Below are 20,298 nucleotides of genomic sequence, written 5' to 3'. Positions count from 1 at the left end.
TTCTCTAGTAGTGGCGGGCAGGGGGCTACCCTTCGTTGCAGCGCCCAGGCTTCTCGTCGCTGTGTCTTCTCTTGTTGCAGAGCATAGGCTCCAGGTCCGGGCGTCAGTAGCTGTGGCATCTGGACTCGGCGGCTGTGACTCCGGCTCTAGAGCTTGGGCTCAAAAGTTGTGGTGTGTGGGCTTCGTTTCTCCACGGCGTGTGCAGTCTTCCTGGCCCAGGGATCAAAGCTGTGTCCTCGGCATTGACAGGGAGATTCTTATCCACTGCGCCACCAGGGAAGTCCCTCGTGTACTTTTTTTAATTAACTTTTTGTTTTAAAGATGAAATTCATTTCAAAAGTCCTCATATAAACCAATCATGAATAATCTTTTATAACGAACTTCTCAAACAAATCTTTTTACTATCTACCTTTCTTCTGGAGATAGCATTATTATGATAGTATTAAATTTGCTTTTTTATTCAAATGAACTACTTTCAAGATTAATGATTATTTAGCAAATCTTGATACAAAATAAATGTGATACTTTAAAATTACTTTTCATTTTCCTATGTAGCATTTTAAAGCAGAAAAGTATTTGGTACTAAGCATTCTCATGTTCAAATTCTAAAATAATGTTTAGTCCCAATGGAACCTAGTACTCCAAGATTTAAAAACTTTTTAATGATATTTACATAATATATATATATATATATATAATTTTAATCACTAAGTTCCTCCTCATCATTGAAATATGGTTCTTTTCTTTATCCCTGGGCATTTTGAATCATCTGATATTGATGGACCCCCCGAACTGGGTTTCCATTTTTTGTTGTTTTTCAATTTTGACTTGCTGGAAATCTGTGGCCTGACTGAGGCTGTTAAGAGCAGGATCTTCCCCTTCATCTTCACTGTCTTCTTCAATTTCTTCTTCTGGCTTAGGAATTTTCTTTTCTTTTTTTTTTTTTCTTTTTCTTCTTTGGAGGTTCACGTCCTCCAAGTGTATTTTTAGGACAGGCATTAACTTAAGTGTCCACTTTCTCCACATTCATAACACTTAGGCTTATCAAGCTATACAGTTTCATCTTTGATGAACTCAGCTGCTCTTCCATTGCCAATAGCAATGCTTGCTTTCATCACTCTACAAAACAACTGTTTGTTGTTTATTGACTTGGTACAGTTTTGTGCAGATTCTTTATCCAAAAATAAAATAAATGCAACCCTGTGCCCCTCCTGGTATCTTTATCTCTCGTTATAGTAGCTTTACAACTTCACCGTACCTGGAAAGTATCTGCTGGAAGCCACTGTTGACCAGGGACGAGGGCAGGTTGGATACAGACACTGTGTTCGCACTTGAGGACAGGCTATCACTCAAGTCTTCAGGCGGGGTGGGCCCGGGAGACCAGAAGAGCTCAAACCCTCCGCTCACTAGGGGCTCAACCCCAACTGTCTGCCGCTCCTTGCATCTGCCTTGGCATCACAGATCCCTGTCACTCACGCGCTTTTTATGTTCAGTGATAGTACAGGGCCTGGCATGCAGCAAGCAGCGGCCCAGCAAACGTGTGGGATTTAGCAAGCACCTCTGATCTGATCACATGTAACTTCTCCAGGGAGTTTCTGAGTTGTTTCTCACATCTCGTTGTCCCATAAATACACAAAGTGAGGAATTTGCATTTAGAAACATGCCATAGACACATACTATTCCCTCTTAAACCTGAGGGACTCTGTTAATGTCCTATTATTTAAAATCCTGGAAAGCAGAGTGGGGGGAAGAAAAACGGCAAGAGTCCATGTGGTCGCCCCGTGGGTCCGCGCAGGCGAGAGACGTGCAGATGGGCTGGGTCTGGGTGGCAGAAAGCTGATGTTTAGCCCACATGGTCAGCTCAGAACTAGGAATAGAAAAGAATTCAACAGAGTATTCTAAGGTTCTGTGATGCCTTCTCTCTCTTAGTCCGGAAATCCTAGGTGGTTCAGCTCCAATTCCCCCATGTCCCTCTTTCCAGATTGCTGCAGTACCTTTGTTAACCAGAGCATCCCGGTTTGTTTGTTTTTTTAATCATGTTGGTGGTTAGACCTTGTCCCCATCCTTGTCTGTTAAGTTCCATTTGTACTTGGAGGCAGTTTTTAAAACTGGGCCCTTTGCAGGTAATAGGAGCCTGGCCATTTCTTTCCATAATAATTCGGAGCTTCTTTCATTAGCTTTCATGTTTCATCCTACTTGTAGAGACAGCAGTTCTCTTAGGCACAGGACAGGTATTAGAAACCTCTCCTGCTAGATGACTTAGATGAGACTCAGGGGACATCTTGGTCCTTTGGTCACCTCGGTTGTTACTGGCAGAACCCGGATGAGAATCTCCTCATCCAGACTCCTCTGGACACTCATCACGCTCATTCATCAGTGGGATGAATGGGGCATAGTGATGGGGCAGGGGAGATGCAGAAAGACAGGGTCAAGGGAGGGCATGCATGTTCGGGTTGAGCACACTGTCTGGCCCAGTACATGGTGACTGCCGTGACGGGATCACAGGGTGGCCCAGCTGTTGGTGTAGGAGAGAATGTGGGGAAAATAAGGGGACATTTTTTATCAGAGGCAAACATTTCCACAGAAAAGGATATGGGTGGAGACATAGCCAAGGAAGTGGGGGTCAGGGGAATAATCTTCCAGGGGGACAGGGCATCTTGAAGTGTCTTTTACTGGATCAGGCCATGCTGTAGTTTATTCTATTGCCACAACAGCCTTGGAAATAGTCATGACTCTGCCCATTTCTCAGCTGGGACAGCAGAGTCACAGGGAAGTAAGTAATCCCCAGGACAGCTGCACTGAAGACCTCTAGGGAGTCCATTGACATAAAGTTCCATTGGAGCAAAGCCCCCTGGAGTTATGCAGTATTACACAGTTATTAGGAAGCAGAGCTCACATGTAGGAAATTTGGCTCCATAGCCTGAGTTCTTAGCACCCCTTCACACTGCATTTTCCAAGACAAGCTTTTCTGGAACCCAGCCTTACCCATGCAGGCCCTCATTCATGTATATCTCCAATTTAACTAGAGAGAACAGTGCACAGGTTATGGTTGTGGGGGAGAAAAACAGCCCCCGAACTCAGGGTCAGAGGCTGGGGTTGAGTCCTGGTTCTGCCTCTGACTGTGTGACCTTGGCCAGCCACCTCACCTCGGCACAGTCATTTGCCATTTGTACATGAAGAGAAAAGTGTATCCTTCTCTCAGGCTTGCAGCAAGGGTTCTGTGAGATTAATGAATGTGAAAGTGCTTTGTAAGCTGTGAAGGTCTGAACAAACTACAAATGTTCATACAAATCAAGAGACGGAATGGGACCAGCAAGCGGCCATTTATTATGCAGGCTGATATGTATGCAGAGTGTGGACTTTTTATGCCTCATTTGCTTCTGTGAAAAATGTATAAGCGACAGTGTCTTGAGTCTGCAAACAGAGGACGGGGCTTTTGTGTGTGCTGCGGGTGTTGCAGCAGCCGAGGGAGGAGGCCAGGAAATGAAAACCATGTGGCTCTGAGTTGGGCCTTGAAGCTTCAAACTTCCCCACAAGGAAGAAGAAAAAAAACTTGCTAGATGTTCTTGGGTGATAACGATGAGAAATATGAACCCAGCCTATGTCTGCTGGCTTCTTGTGTTTCTCTTGAGCAAATGTTTCAGTTCTTGAGGCAGCTTAACAGCAAAATCACCTTTCATTTGTTGAAATATAACAAAATTGGGCAGAATCAGAGGCTCAGAATCAGAGGCTGTAAAAATAAGCTATAAAATTTAAATAAGTCTTAAGTGAATTGGCCTCAGGCATTTACTTGAGTTGAAAAAGAGTTGTGTGAATGTGGATCTTGCTTTTTCTTACCATCCTCTACTATGCTGGCTGTCCGTGACTGTGTGCAAAAGTGCTCTTGCTTACAATTCTAGTCTCTAAGGAGAAAGAGCAAAGAAAGTTCTTTTTAGCTCATTATTTTTTCTCTAACCCACTTTTATAGGAAGAATCTGATCAGGTTGTCTAAAAAGGCACACTCAAGAACTTCCATCCATAAAGATCTATAGTTTGAGCATTGTGAGGTAATGATGTTTATCAGACTGTGCATAACTTAAAAAAAAAAAGAAAGATGGACCCCTGTGAATTGAATGGTGCTCCTAGGCAGGATGGCACTTCCCAGGTGGCGCAGTGGTAAAGAATCTGCCTGTCAAGGCAGGAGACATGGGTTGGATCCCTGGGTTGGGAAGATCCCCTGGAGTAGAAAATGGCAACCCACGCCGGGTTGTCTTACCTGGAGGATCCCATGGACAGAGGAGCCTGGCCGGCCACAGTCCACGGGGTCACAAGGAGTCAGACACCACTGAGCGTGCATGCATACACACAAGCCGGGGTGGAAGTAAAACAATTCTTGCCAGCAATTTGAAGAACTGAGTTAGATAGAGGGATCATAACACACACACGTGTGCACAGGGTAGGGAGAGAAAGAGAGGTTCTGGGAAGAGAACTTAGTAACTTACAGGCGCTATGATCAGACATGAACAATAAATAGTTCTCACATCAGAAATAGTGAAGCAGAGAAGCACTGATATTCGTCTTGTGAAACTCTCTAAACAGACTAGAACTACATCCCTGAATTACACGAACAGCTTCTTGAACGTCTACTTTAATAGAGACCTTTCACCACAAGTGACAGAGATGAGCAACAAACCAAAACAAAGCAATAAGCTCAAAGTAATGAAATGCTCCCTGGTTACTGAGAAGAGGAACTGGAAAAAAGAAAGTGACTTTCCTCATAGGAATGGACAGTAGTTTTACATTTGAACTTTTAAGAAAATTAATTGACCCTTAGGAGTTGGAATAACTTCAGAGATTCTTTCATCCAACCCCCGTCAGATGAGTAAGCTGAGACCCAGAGAGATTCAAAGTCTTGCCCAAGGCCCTCGACGGGAAAGCGGCTAAGCCAGCCCTACTCCAGGCCTCTGTCAGCACCCTGCATAAAAAGACCAGGGAGGCTTCCTCTTGAGGCTGGGACTCAGGATGCGGGGGCAGTTGCTCTGGGATAAAAAGAGGCCTCTTTTAATATTCCTTCATTTTAAAGGTTTAACATCTGCTACAGAGAGAGGAAAATAAATTCCACTGGCTTCTTTTTTCATTTTGTTTTATTTCGTATTTAAGAGTGGGGGTGGAAAGAGGGGCTTAAAGTTGAAGACAGTAACATGAGCCATGAAAGCACTCTGTAATCCATAATTAGAAAGCAAAATGCTTTACAGATGCCACCAAAAAGAAAAAAAAAAGAAAGGAAAACAAAGAGAAAAAGGCAGTCTTGAACCAGGGTACACCTCTTCACCTTCCACATCAATCAGGTGAAAGGACTCAAATGCTAATAAATCACATGTCCACTAGAATCCTGCTTGAGTATTTATTCACTTGGCACAAGTGACAGTAGGTAGTAGACTATATGTAACATATGTTTCGTATTCAGAAGATTTCTGTGCTTCTCCATCCTGGTTCTGAGCTAATCAAAGTGAACATCTGTGTCCTGGAGGTGCTTTCTTAACAAGCCTAGACTCAGCATTCACAACATAGAGAGGGGCTGGTATGTGACTGGTTGCCATCAAAGTACTAGGACTTGAACTTGCCAACGTAGTCAGAGCAAATGCAAGTCCATTCTTGGGTTTGTCCATCTCTCCACACCAGGTACTCACTCCTTCCTTATTAAAATTCTACCTATAAAAATAAAAAATAAATAAATAAATAAATTGCATGTTCCATTGGGAAAAAAATAAATAAATAAATAAAATTCTACCTATAGTTTAGCTATCTTTCCCAAAAGGCTTTTAATTAAACTGTTGCTGTTGTTCGGTCGCCTCGTCGTGTCTGACTCTTTGCCACCCTGTGAACTGCAGCACGCCAGGCCTCCCTCTCCCTCAGCATCTCCCAGAGTTTGACCAAGTTAATGGTCCTTGTGTCGGTGATGCTGCAGCCAGCTCATCCTCTGATGCCCTCTCCTCCTTCTGCCCTTGATCTTTCCCAGCGTCAGTGACTTCTCCAGTGAGTGGTCTGTGTGCATCCGATGACCAAAATACTGGAGCTTCAGCTTCAGCATCAGTCCTTCCAGTGAGTATCCAGGGTCTTTCTCCCTTAAGATGGGCTGGATGGATCTCCTTGCTGTCCAAGGGACTTTCAGGAGTCTGCTCCAGTTCGAAGGCATCAATTCTTTGGTGTTCCTCCTTCTTTATGGTCCAGTTCTCACAACTGTATGTGACCACTGGGACCATAGCCTTGACTACACGGGCCTTTGTCGGCAGAGTAATGTCTCTGCTTTTCAACACACATTAAGTTTGTAATCGCTTTCCTGCCAAGAAGCAATTGTTTTTTATTTCATGGCTGCAGTCATTCTCCGCAGTGATTTTGGAGCCCAGGAAGAGGAAATCTGTCACTCCTTCTACCCTTTCCCCTTCCATTTGCTATGCAGTAATAGGACCAGATGCCATGATCTTCGTTTTTTTAACATTTAGTCTTAAGCTGGCTCTTTCACTCTCCTCCTTCACCCTCATTAAGAGGCTCTTTAGTTCCTCTTTGCTTTCTGCCATTAGAGACGTATCATCCGCATATCTGAGGTTGTTGATGTTTCTCCCGCCTATCTTGATCTTGACTTATAACTCATTAATTAAATTAAGCCAACACAAATCTAAGAGAATCCTGAAAGATCAGGATAGATGCTCCTTGATGATATCCTGGAAGGATTTAGGTAGTACGATCAATATTTCCTGATGATTGCTGAACTTGGACTGATATATAATACTTTGTTCATATTAACTTATAAGTCATAATGGTGGATATTTTTCCCCCTAGAATATTGGTGACTTAAAGGGTCTCAGTTAAAAGTTCATTTGGCTCTAAGTAACAGAAAATCCAGTTTATGAAGGCTTAAACACATGAGTTTCTATTTCTTTTTCTGCTGAACAACTTATGGGATGTTCCCCACAACCAGTGATTGAACCCAGGCCACAGCAGTGAAAGCCATAATCCTAACCACTAGGCCACCAGGGAACTCTGAATTTCAATTTCTTACTCAATGAGAAGTCTGGAAGTAGGCATCTGATGGTGGTGTTTTTGTGGCCAAAGATGGTGGCCAATGTCTTGATAAACTTCTTGGCCTTCCCTCAGAGTTGCAGGATATCAAATAGTGGCCAACATGCCCAAATACAAGGCGGGAAGAAGGGGAAGGAGAGGCCAGCTATATCCAGCCTTTTTTATCTGGAAGGCTAAAGCTTTCTCTGACCTTGCTCTCAGGTTGATTTCTGCTTATGCCTCTTTGGCCAGAAGTGAGTCATAAAGCCCCTCTACCTGCATAGGATGGTGGAAGAGGAAGAAAAGATGATAATGATTATTTTTAGGCCACTTTTGATCCATCTGAGACTACTGAGTATATTGTTTCTCTAAACCAAATCAGGGTTCAGTCAGCAAGGTAGAAGGTGGAGAATGGTGGTGCTGTTTGAATAATCACTAGCAGTGAGTATCATAAATTGGAGTTCTATTTTAATATAAGTGTAATTTTCACTGTTAATAGCAAACAAAGCATATTTAAAATGCAGACAGTTTTACTACCTTTCCTCTTACTTCTTTACTTCAGTCTTTTTTTTTATTTTAAATTTATTTTTTAATTGAAGGATAATTGCTTTACTTCAGTCTTGATATACTTACAGCTTCCACATAATTTTCTTTGAAATGGCCACTGGCATCTACTTTCTTAAGAGAAGCATTGTTAAACCAAACCCCAGCTGTTTGCCTCCAGGGTTCTAGCATGGGCAAAACTACATTAGTTTCCTGGTATTACATATATCTTCATGAACAGCTGGAAGTAATTTTCAACCTAAGCATTTCACATTTCATGGATGGGTGAACTTTACAATAACTTTTGAAGCAACTATTCTAAAGCTCATGCAACTTTGATTGGATGCTTGACTAATTCCATCCATTTCTTGGTGCTAAAATATTTAAAAACCCTAAAAGGGTCCTTACACAAGTTGTAAAAGAGATACAAGAAAGGCACAAAGAAAAAAAAACTCATGTCTTCTCTGGTGCTCACAGTACATTCAGTCTGTTCTCTGCACAACAGCCAGAGTGACCCTGCAAAAGGAAGAGGAGGCCCTGGCGTGCTTCTGGCCTCAGTTCTCCAGCGGCTTCCAGTCACCTCTGATGAAATCCAAAGTTCTGAGGATGTCTTTTTGGGTTCTGTGTGACCTGGGCCCTGCCTGTCTGTCGTATTTTCTTCTCCTTCTCACTCTGTGTGGCCAAAGTGGCCTTCTTTCTTGCCACCCCCCAGTAAGGTAACCATTTTCGGCTCGGGCCGCTGCCCTTGCACTTTTTCGGCCTGGGATTTTCTCTTCTCAGGTATGTGTGTGGCTGGCTCTGTTCAGGTCACTGCTTACATGTCACCTCAGAGAGCTTTCTCCTGATCACTCCGTCGTAAATATCACCTCCTCCCTTTATTCTCTATCTGCAACCTGCTTTACTTTTCTACTAGGCCCTTATTATAAGCTATTAAATTATATAGCTGACTGACATTTATTACGTGCTCCCTGCTAGAATGTGAGCTCAACAAGGGTATGATCTTGGTTTGGCTTACTTATTTATCCTCCATGCCTAAAATGGTATCTGGTACCAGAAGGCATGCAATGAATATTAATAAGTATTTCTTGGATGAATGAATGCAAATTTTTAAAACCTGGTTCTACTATCATGTGCTCAGAAGATTAATGAATGGGTCAGAGCTAGTTGGGCAATTTTTTTTTCACCATGACTATACTGATATTTAATTTGTAAATATAAAACAATAAAAATGCTCAGTTAAATCAAAGGATATTACATTGAAATGTGGTTCTTTCTTGAACCATTCATTCCATAGATATTCACCTTGTGCCTCTGTCTTAAGGAAGTACCAATGATTTTTCATATTTAACATGTTACCTCTTTATTTCCCTATAGAGTTAACTCTGTGTGTGTGTGTGTGTGTGTTGTGCACGCGCACGGTCACTCAGTTGTGTCTGACTCTTTGCCAACCTATGGACTGTAGTTCTCCAAGTTCCTCTGTCCATGGGATTCTCCAAGCAAGAATAATGGAGTGGGTCGCCATTTCCTCCTCCAGGGAATATTAACTTTACATTAACTATTAACAAAAGAGACTAGGAAAATTTTTCTAAATGTTCTTGAGGATTCAATTTTTGGCTCTGTATCATGAACATGTTTTATTGATAACATAAATGAAGTGACTGAAGTTTCTTTGGTGAATTTGGTAAATGTTAGAAAACTATTTACCTCAGTGATATTATAGAATTAAGATCCTAAAATATCTTGACCAGCCAGAAGTAATGAGATATCCTGTCAGAGAAAAAAATCAACTGATATGAGGACTTGTTCAAAGAGGGAAACTGAGATTTATCAGCAATATACTGGGAAAAGATTCAGAATTATAATCACTGTGATTCAATAGTGTGCTAAGGTTATCACTGAAATGAATGCAAACTTAGATGATCAAATATAGTAATATTACTGTGTTATTAATGTCTAACATATTATAATGTACATTGTCAAATGAAGAAACAAATCCAGACTTAGGAAGGAGACACTTATTTGAAAAGCATTTTTGCCAGGAAGGGAAAGAGATTACTGTATTGAGATAGGGAGAATGCTTTGAGCATGAGATCCTCAAGCTTCTCAAAAATCAAGGAAAAAGATTTTTCTTTTTAGAGAAAACTAAGCAAAGAATCAGGTGTGGGAAAGTGAGAAGAGAGGGTAGCATGATCAGACAGTGATTCAGAGGTTGTTCTGAAGCCAGTTTCTTCTCAGGAACACTGAATACTGTAAACCAGCTCAGACTGAAGTGGGCTGAAGTTTGGGGGCCTGGAGGAATGAGAGAAGCTTAACCACAATTTATTTGGGAAGAGCAGTTCAGCTAATCATTTATGAGGAAAAGAAAGGAAATTTGGAGGGGGTCTAAGGTTGGTCCTGTAAACTAGGAAGGGCATGTTGCTCAGTCGTGTCCGACTCTCTGTGACCCCATGGACTGCAGCACGCCGGGCTTTCATGTCCTTCACCATCTCCCAGAGTTTGCTCAAACTCATGTCCATTGAGTCAATGATGCCATCCAACCATCTCATCCTTTGTCATCCCCTTCCCCTCCTGCCTTCAATCTTTCCCAGCATCAGGGTCTTTTCTGATGAGTTGGCTCTTCAAATCAGGTGCCAAGATATTGGAGCTTCAGCTTCAGCATCAGTCCTTCCATTAAATATTCAGGGTTGGTCTCCTTTAGGATGGACTGGTTTGATCTCCTTGCAGTGCAGAGGATTCTCAAGAGTCTTCTCCAACACCACAGTTCAAAAACATCGATTCTTTCAGACTCCACCTTCTTATGGTCCAACTCTCACATCTGTACAAGATTACTGGAAAACCATAGCTTTGACTATATGGACCTTTACTGGCAAAGTGACCTCTGCTTTTGAATACACTGTCTAGGTTTGTTATAGCTTTTCTTCCAAGGAGCAAGAATCTTTTAATTTCATGGCCGCAGTCACCATCTGCAGTGATTTTGGAGCCCAAGAAAATAAAGTCTGTCACTTTTTCATTTTTCCGCATCTGTTTGCCATGAAGAGATGGGACCAGGTAGCACGATCTTAGTTTTTTGAATGTTGAGTTTTAAGGGAGGGCATACGTGAGTTTTATTGAAGTCATATGGGGAGAGGTGTGGCAATTCTTTGCAGTAAAATGTTCTTCAGAACACAAAGAGGAGAGATTTCTTTTTTTCCATTGAAAATATATATTTGCATTTTTATTGGAGTATAGTTGAGTTACAATATTATATTAGTTTCATTATACATATAATGAAATGATTCAGTATTTTTAAAGACTATACTCCATTTAAAGTTATGACAAGGACGTCCCACCGCTGCTTCCCACCTGTGCGGAGCAGCGCGTGGAGGGGCGAGGGGTCTCAGGGACCGGAGGGCGGCGCTGCCAGCCTGCTGTCGCGCATGAGACGTCTGTCTTCCGGATCTTGGGGGGCAGGCGGGATTGAGGCTGGCGTGGTGGGGACCAGTCTTCTCCATGGGCTCTACCATTCCCACCCCTTTGGCCTCACTCCACAACAACCACTTCTCCATCTTTGCCTCTTTTCTGGTCTCCCCCACCCCCAAGCCCTCCCACCCGACTGCTTCCCCCAGCTCCCCCACTACCTCTCCCTCAGGTCCAAGCCCTCACCTCACCATGGGTGGTTCTCCCCCCAGGAAAGGGGGAGGAGGGACCAGGACCCGAGTTACATAGCGGCTGCCTGGATGGGCTCAGGAGCCTGTTTGAGGGACCTCCCTGCCCCTGTCCTGGAGCTCTGATACCTTTCCAAGCCCCTGGAACCGCCCACCCTTCCCCTGCCACTCCGTCAGGAGATCCAAGTATGGAGGAGCACCTGGCTGTCATGTATGAGAGACTGAGACAAGAGATTCCCAATCTCTTCCTTCACTCCCACGACTACGCTCTCTACTCATCGGATGTGGAATTCATCAATGAGATCCTGAACATGCGTACCAAAGGCCGGACATGGTACATTCTGTCACTGACTCTCTGCCGCTTCCTGGCTTGGAACTATTTTGCACAGCTTCGGCTGGAAATTCTGCAGCTGACACGCCACCCTGAGAATTGGACCTTGCAAGCCCGCTGGCGGCTTGTGGGACTGCCCATCCACCTGCTCTTTCTTCGTTTTTATAAGCGTGACAAGGAGGAGCTTTACCGGACCTATGATGCCTATTCCACCTTCTACCTGAATTCCAACGGCCTCATTTGTCGCCATCGCCTAGACAAACTGATGCCTTCACATTCACCCCCCGCACCTGTGAAGAAGCTGTTAGTGGGAGCCCTGGTGGCTCTGGGGCTGTCGGAACCAGAACCCAACTTACACCTGTGTTCCGAGGACTGATCAGGAACTGGGGCAGAGGCAGCACTGAAGACTTTGCTACGCACAAAGAGAGGCGGTGGAGGCGGCTGAGAGCCTCAGAGCCAGTTACTTCCCCTCTTCACTCCACCCCTCTACTTTCCATCTCATGCTATGTAAAGCTGCTGTGTAATTTAACTTGTAAATAATAAAATCTACATGAATATATGAAAAAAAAAATAAAGTTATGACAAAATAATGGCTATAACACCCTGTGCTGTACATGTCTTTATTTCTTATCTATTTTATATATAGCAGTTTGTATCTCTTAATCCCATAACCCTATCTTGTTCCTCCCATAAGAGGGAAGGTTTCTTAACCTTTGTTGGTTTCCATGGTTACAGGACCTAGGATAAAATTCAACATTTATCTCGGATGGTAAAGAATCTGCCAGCAGTGTAGGAGACCTGGGTTCAGTCCCTGGGTGGGGAAGATCCCCGGGAGAAGGGAATGGCTGCCCACTCCAGTACTCTTGCCTGGAGAATCCCGTGGACCGAGGAGCCTGGAGGGCCGCAGTCCATGGGGTTGCAGAGACTTGGACATGACTGAGAGACTTTCACTTTCAGCTACATATAATATACAAATTATAGTACATAGCTATTACATAAAAATATTATAAACTATAAAAGCCACAAATAAAAAATACATAGTGCATATAACATATGTAATATTATATATACCAATATGGATATACATGCACAAATACATATAATAGCTAGCATAATGTCAGCTCTCTCTTTTGTATCAGAGGGGTGACAGTCTACTTTAGTCAAATAACTGGTGGCTCAGAAGGGCAACTATGGCTCACATGCACCAATATTGTTTCATCAGCACATGGGTTTAAAGTTAAAACATGAAAGCCTTAAGTCAGTGGTTAAGTCCAGCTCCTATCAAGCTTTATGTTTTTACAACGGGCTATAGCCACACATTTACCTTTGATAGGGTCTGGGCCCTGGGAGTATCTAAATTTGCAACTCTAATCAAGAGAATTGAGGGCCCACTCTTTGAGGGATGTGGACAAATTGGATCATAGTCAGGAAACACACATGCATATACACAGACACACTGATGGCGAGAGAACAGGAACCATGGCCACTATTTGAGGAATTTGGAGCTTTAGTCTAGAGAGGAGGAGGCAGGGGAAGGATGAGAGAGGCCATCACAATTACGTCCAAATATTAGAAAAGTTGCCGAATGGAAGAACCAGGTCTGTTCTGTTTGGTGCCAAAAGGGTAGTAGTAAGACAGGTGGGAGGAAGTTGCAGGGAAGTCTACTTAGGTGTCAGCAAAAGGAAGAGGGGCTTCCCAGGTGGCGCGAGTGGTAAAAAACCTGCCTGCCAATGCAGGAGACATGAGACGTGGGTTCCATCCCGGGGCTGGGAAGGCATGGCAACCCGCTCCAGTGTTCCTGCCTGGAGAACCCCCGTGGACAGAGGAGCCTGGAAGGCCACAGTCCACAGGGTCACACAGAGTGGACATGACTGAAGAGACTTAGCATGCACACGTGCATAAGGAAGCACCTTCTAACTGAGCTGCCTTCAGAAGGGGGGCTCTCTCTGTCACTGTATGCTTTGCCACAAGGCTACTGGAGGGGATCTGGCTATGGGATGGATGTGTTGGAATAAGCAGTTTTGAAGTTTCTTTCCTATTGTAAGACTGATTCTGTGAAATACAGTAAAACTCCATTATTTTGGCCTTAATTGATTTAGAATTACTTTAAATACTGTTAGTGGAATAGGATGACTTTTTCCTCTATAATATTTTAATGATGTATTACTTTCCAATATTTCAATAAATGTTTTCTGAAACATTTAGAAATATTTTTTAACAATAAAGTCAACAAATAAATTAATAGTTTATTGTTGATTATGTGTATGACACTATTCTAGGAGTTTTATGAAGCAATAATAACAGAAATATAGAAGGAACATACATTTCTCTGGGAAAGACATATGGGAAGATCCGATAAATCTAGGATGCAATAAGAGAGTCAGAAATTATGTTTATTTATATTTTGTGTGCTTTAAGTGAAATTAGAAAATGCCTGTGCATGCTAATTGTCAGGATAAGTCGTTAAGAGGTTGGCCAGGTGATTATAATGAGCATGGTTTCCAAACTAAGTATCAAAACACAAGTAAGAGATTACTAAGTATTTGAAATCAGCCTGTTAGAAAAAGAAAGTCTATAATAACTAAACAGACACATTGAAAAGAGTCATCATGGACAACTTTAAGTGGGAGGATGGTCTCAAATTTGTCCTTGACTGTTGGCTGTGAGGACAGACAGGCGGGAGAGCAGTTTAGAGGTGGGAATGTGGAGGGTGGGGACCAGGGATGTCATGTAGATTGTCCTCTTGAGGGAGGTGCATGCCAGGAGTGGAGGGGGATAGGACTATTGGATGGACTCCCTGTGACATTGAAAGCAGGCAGGGAGGTTTGTACTCAGTAGGGAGCCAAAGAATGAAATGATGTGAGAAACTGAAAAGACCAGTTCCTAGTTCATTCTCTAGGTGTTCACTGAGCACTTTACAGCACACCAGGCATGTTCAAGATGCTGAAGATCCCCATAAGCTTAAGGATTTATAACTAAATGGATGAGGAGGACAAGGAAACAGTGTTATGATTCCATGCCATGGTCCTGGAGAGAGCAGGGAGAGTGTTGGGTGGGATTAGTCCCACTGCAGCGGCAGCAGGTATAATGCCATGGAAGCCTTCAGGTGAAATAGTATCTGAGCTGTGATTTAAAAGACAGGCATAAGAGGGGTAGAGGACGGGCTTGTTAGCAAAGAGAGCAACACGTGCTAAAGAGCAGGAGAGTAAGTGGGCAAAGGCTGGAGTGCAGGGCCTTGGGGGGATATGTGAGGTGACAGGTGAGGGTGAGAGCTGGGCCTGGCCAGGGGAAGAAGGGACTTACCAACAACAGTGAACTAGTACTCTTTCGTTTGTTTTTATTTTTTTAATTTATTTTTAATTGGAGAGCAATTGCTTCACACTGTTGTATTGGTTTTTGTCATACAATGACATGAGTCAAGTCTGTTTTTAGGGTGACTCAAGCTGCAGGAGTGAATGAAACTGTGGAATGGCTGAGAAGTTAGAAGGCAAGAGAAGGACGCCTGAGGAGACCCCTGGTTTCCTCTTAATCATCTGCATATTGACCGTCTGCTGCCAAAGCAAAATTCCAGGAGACCCAACTTTAAATGCTTGCCTGGTGGCTCAGACGGTAAAGCATCTGCCTGTAACGCGGGAGACCCAGGTTCCATCCGTGGGTCGGGATGGAGAAGGAAATGGCAACCCACTCCAGTATTCTTGCCTGGAAAATCCCATGGATGGAGGAGGCTGGTAGGCTACAGTCCATGGGGTTGCAAAGATTTGGACATGACTGAGCAACTTTAAACTTTAAATCTTCATACCAAGGTAACAAAATATTCATTTTATTCTTTTTGTTTTTACTACAAGAATTGGTAAGATTTCTATTTAGGATAAAATGCCTTCCCAGGATTGGTTAATAAATGTGGCATAGTCTTACATGAAAATGTTTGTTATTAAAAATGATGCTATAGGACAATCTTTAAAGATGTGGGGAATCATTCTTGTTTTATTAGAAAAAAAGCTGCTATCTATGATATTATTTTATTTTAAAAGAAAAAGAGCAAAAAGATTACTCATTCCTTATTTCTGAGTCTCATTTTCCTCTTCTGTAAAATAAAAGTATTAGATTAATGATGTCAATGACCCTCTCTAATTATAAAATTCTGTGACCTAGAAAGAACATCTTGTTTTCCATTTGCCTTCCTATGTATATTCTCTTCTTCCTTCCCATTTTACAGATCTGGAAAACAAACAATAGTTCAATAATAAAGTATTTATTTTATATACCATTGTTTAACCTTAAAAAATTCTGTTAGGTATTAGTAGTTTGTGTGCTACTATATAGAAATAGATATTTGAGTATTTATTGTGTACTTAAAACTTTGATAAAATTAAGAATTTTATAAAGAAATTCTACCTTCAAGGAATTTATAACCCAGTTGGAAAAGAATAGAGATTCATGTATACAAGCATGAATAAAAATGGTAAGTGATAAAAAACAATACCAACATTATACATTTCATCACTGCATAGAAACCAGAGAAGGACCCATGAGCTCAGCATATACACAGATTTACTCCTGAGGCAACTTAATCAACAGAGGCCCCACCAATACCACTGAGGCCCCACCAGCCCTCCCAAAGCTTTCAGGCTCTGGTGGGGATGGTCATCCCATAGGCCTACTGCCCCCACCACACAGCTGGAGGGGGCTGGCCTGGCCTGTAGTGGGATGCTCATCTTTAGTCCTCCTGTCTCCCTGAAGAGGATCCTACCTGCTGCATCTCTCTTCCCAGCCTGACCCATTCATCCTCTCTCAACAAATCCAAATGTGGAGCAGGGCTGCCGTGCCTCCTACTACCAATCTCCTTTTTCCCTTCCCCAAGGTTGTCACCACAAGGGCATGGCCTATTTATTTACTCTTAGGCCTGCTCAGAGAAGCCAAGACTAATTAATAATAGCTCATTGGCTTATTTCAATTCCCAAAGTAGTAATCAAAACACTGTGGCTAAGTCTTGTTGACCAATACAAAATTATCTCAAGTTTATTCCAAATAGTATATTTGAAACTAAAACATAAGAATGACTTGTAATTTCTTTTTATCAGGCCAGATTATACTACCTTAAATCTTAAAATACTCACTCAATAAAATTATATGAGTTGTTCATTTGTATTTATATTCATGAAATGACATGTATTCATATTTATTATATATAAATTAAAGTTTATAACAATAAAATGCCAGAAGTCTGTAGAAAAATGAGTAAAGGACTCAGTGAGTAATGCATGTGGTTAATAGACAAACAAAAAAATGCTTAACTAATGAAGAATTGCAAAATAAATCAGTAAAACAATATTTTCATCTACCAGGCTGGTAAAGATTTAAATTTTTTTTCTATGCCACGTGGCTTATGAGATCTTAGTTCCCCAATCAGGGATCAAACCTAGGCCCCTGGCAGTGAATGCGCTGAGTCCTAACCACAGGACTGCCAGGGAATTCTCAAGATTTAAATGTTATTGAGGCTATGAGGAAAGGTATTTTCATACACTATTGCTTAAATTATAAATTAGTAAAAACTTTCTGGGGGGGGAATACATGTTCAGTTAAAAAAACTATGTAACATGTTTCCTATTTCTAAGAATGTCTAAGGAAATAATTAGACAAAGGCACAAAGCCATGACTACAAGCATGTTCACTGTAATATATAAATAATAGTGAAAAATAGTACTAAATGAACATTAATATAGGATGAGGAGGTAAATTTTAAAGACACAGTGTTCAGCTAATTCATTAGCTATAAGTTGTGATGATATTTTCCATGAAAGCTTTGCTGAGCGTAAGATAATTGGGGCCAGAAAGGTCAGTGAGAAATGTCTCAACTGCTTTACCATGGTGAATTAACTGTGTAAGATGCACTTAATGGAAATGCAACTTGCCAAAACTCTCTCCCATACTTTCCTGGAGCCTACTTGTTTTTTTCAATAAAGAAAGTTTTCAATCTACTCAGAAACGGTAACTTTAGTACAAAGCTTTCAATTGTTTTGGAGGGCAAAAAAAGAAACTCTAAACTGGTTCAAAGAAACAAAGGAACTAGAATTTCTATTGAAACCAGATGTTCTCATTGTGGTTGTATTTTAATGGTTATCAGCAGTCAAAGCCTAAAACCCACATCTTCAACATGACCTAGCTAAGGTGAGTCATCCACTAATGACTGGACAAGTTACAATTGCCCTCTAAATCCAGGGCTTGACATCCATGGATTCAATCAATTGGGGATAGACTATGTTACATTGTTTCTGGATTATTCTATGAGGTTAGGCCTACTATGATTTTCTGTATTGAACAGGTACAGACTTTTTTCTTGTCATATTCCTTAAACAATATGATATAACATCTATTTATGTAGCGTTTACAGGTACAATCATCCCTTGGTATCTGTAGGGAATTGGACTGTATTATATGTTAATAATATCTAATATAGATATTATTAGACATATACAATATAGATATTGTTAATATAAGTCATATAATTTAGAGTATAAAGGAGGTGTGGATAGGTTATATGCAAATACTACTCCATTTTTATAAGACACTTTAGCACTGGAGGATTTTACTATCTGTGAGGGTTCTGGAAGGAATTCCCTACAGATACCGAGGAATGATTGTACTGATGTTTTGTGTGTGTGCGGGTGTGTGTGCAAAAGAAACAGATAATTATTCTAGCAGCTTCTCTCTATGAAGAACTTGCCATGTGCTGGCCCTATGTGTAAGCATCTATCCAAACCTATAGGATCAAGTGTTTTCTGTATTATATAAATGAAAAAGTAGGGAGTATGAGAAGTTAATAACTTGCTTAAAGTCATCCAGCAGAGATTCAAGCCCATGGCAAACTATTGCCTGACTCATGCCTTCATGTTGTACAGTCTCTCCACATTTTACAGAGAAGAGATACAGAAGAAAGAGTCATAACAGGACTGGTATTCAGCTGGCAAACACCAACATGGCCAAAATGACTTTCTCAGTGTTAAGTATTTCTGCACTATCCTTAGCCTCTCTCGGCCCGCTGCTGCTCTCCCACTTTCTTCCTATGAGAACCCCCCACCCCCGTCTCACCCCATGCAGCAACCAGAGGGGCTACACCTGGCCCAGCAGGGGGCTTCAGGGAGCCTTCTGTTTGGGCAGCTTGGGGATTATTAAGTCTCTGCACATCACCCTGGAGGAAAGGAAATCCTAGTGAGGATAGGGCAGAGGGAGCAGCTCTGAGGTTACAGCTTTTTTGCCATGTGCCATCTCTAGCTACTCTCATACTTTAAAGATTTCCTTCCCATCAGTTATGAGTCAGCCCCATGTTCACTCTTTGCTGCCACCCAGGTCCCAGGCATGAGGTTTGATGTTTCCAGACAGCCTCTTCTTTCCTGGTAGCATTATTTTCTCACATTCTTCACTGTCAGCTCCAGAGAACAGCCAAACGTGATTGTGGAATCTGGGGGAATTTCATAAAATCTAAGGCATCGTTAGATGCCTGTTCACCATTGCATATATATATATATATATATATATATATGTATATATATATATATATATATATATAATATATACATAAAGTATCAGGAAGAAAGAAAAAACCTGTCAACTAAAATGTGACACATGAAGTGCTGTGCCATTATGAGTCAGTCACACTAACCTCTTGTTTTGAAATTTCTTTCAGCTATTCTGAAGGATTGGGCAATGTCTCTGTCACAATAGGCAATCCTTCCGTACATGTCTCTGTAATAGAACATAATATAGATTCATCTACCTGTGGGTGTCTTCCTTTCTTAGGTTCTGTAAAGACCATGGCTGGTTTATTGCTTTGATGAAAATAGGTAAATGTGGTCATTACTCCTAAGAGGAACATTTGTATCTTTGATGCCAAATTTGTATTCAACTATTGTTTCTACTTTCTGTGTATTTCTAAAGAAACTTTTCATATCAAAGTTGCACTGTAATGTAATCATATTGCAGATATCTTAAATGGTGATGAAAACATATGAACTATCAACAGTGCATATAACTCAATTAAGGCGACAGTGATGTGAACAGCCAAGGCCAGGCAAAGGCAGGGACAACTCTGTCATGATTACTGTCTGACCAATGGTGATTATAAGACATATCCTTATTTCAAAGATTTTAAACTTGAAAATATATTCATCTGATTAAACTTTGCCTTGTTTATTTGATGTCAGTCAATTAAACGTTGCAGGTGCAAAGACTGAGACTCAGAGTAGTTGAACACTCTAAGGTCACAAACTTCATAACTGACGGAGCCTAGAATGAAAATCCAGGTCTACAAAACCTATGCTTCTTTTCATACAAATTTATTATCCAAATGGGGAGAAAAGTCAGCCATCTATGAATACTGAGGACATAACTGGTGCCCCTACCAACATTTACCAGTAGAACGCCCCATCTACTGCTTTGGGGGGCTTCGCTCTTAATAGCTTGCACCTGCAGACTCCTTTAGAGAGCTACCGCAGAGCTATGCAAGCAGCTTAATACTCCTCATAGTTGAAATGTAATGGGAGTTTTCATGCCCTCAGGGCAGCCAAAAGTCAATGACTGACTAACACAGGAGTAGAAAGCTCAGCTCCTTTGCCTTGAGGCAGGACAGATTCTGTGATGTAATTGATCAGAGTTTCACAACCAGGCTGAGGCTAGGACTTCATCAGCTTGGCCTGGCTTTTTCCTTTTCCCTAACGTGCTTCCCCACTCTTGTACTTTCTCCTT

General features: G+C 41.7%; 1 protein-coding gene and 1 pseudogene across 1 annotated transcript; one reads left to right on the top strand and one right to left on the bottom strand.

The window, feature by feature from the left end:
• Positions 1-700: 700 nt before the first annotated feature.
• Positions 701-11,126, bottom strand: LOC110142543 (zinc finger CCHC-type and RNA-binding motif-containing protein 1 pseudogene; annotated as a pseudogene).
• A 193-nt stretch (positions 11,127-11,319) lies between these two features.
• On the top strand, positions 11,320-12,131 carry LOC139032130 (uncharacterized protein C6orf136 homolog). The gene has a single exon (XM_070458429.1). The coding sequence runs from the start codon at positions 11,414-11,416 to the stop codon at positions 11,930-11,932; it is 519 nt and encodes a 172-aa protein (XP_070314530.1). The 5' UTR covers positions 11,320-11,413; the 3' UTR covers positions 11,933-12,131.
• Positions 12,132-20,298: the final 8,167 nt, after the last annotated feature.

This window comes from Odocoileus virginianus, chromosome 30 (assembly GCF_023699985.2).
Source record: "Odocoileus virginianus isolate 20LAN1187 ecotype Illinois chromosome 30, Ovbor_1.2, whole genome shotgun sequence".
In the NCBI taxonomy this organism is placed as follows: domain Eukaryota; kingdom Metazoa; phylum Chordata; class Mammalia; order Artiodactyla; family Cervidae; genus Odocoileus; species Odocoileus virginianus.
This window is presented reverse-complemented; position numbering and strand designations above follow the sequence as displayed.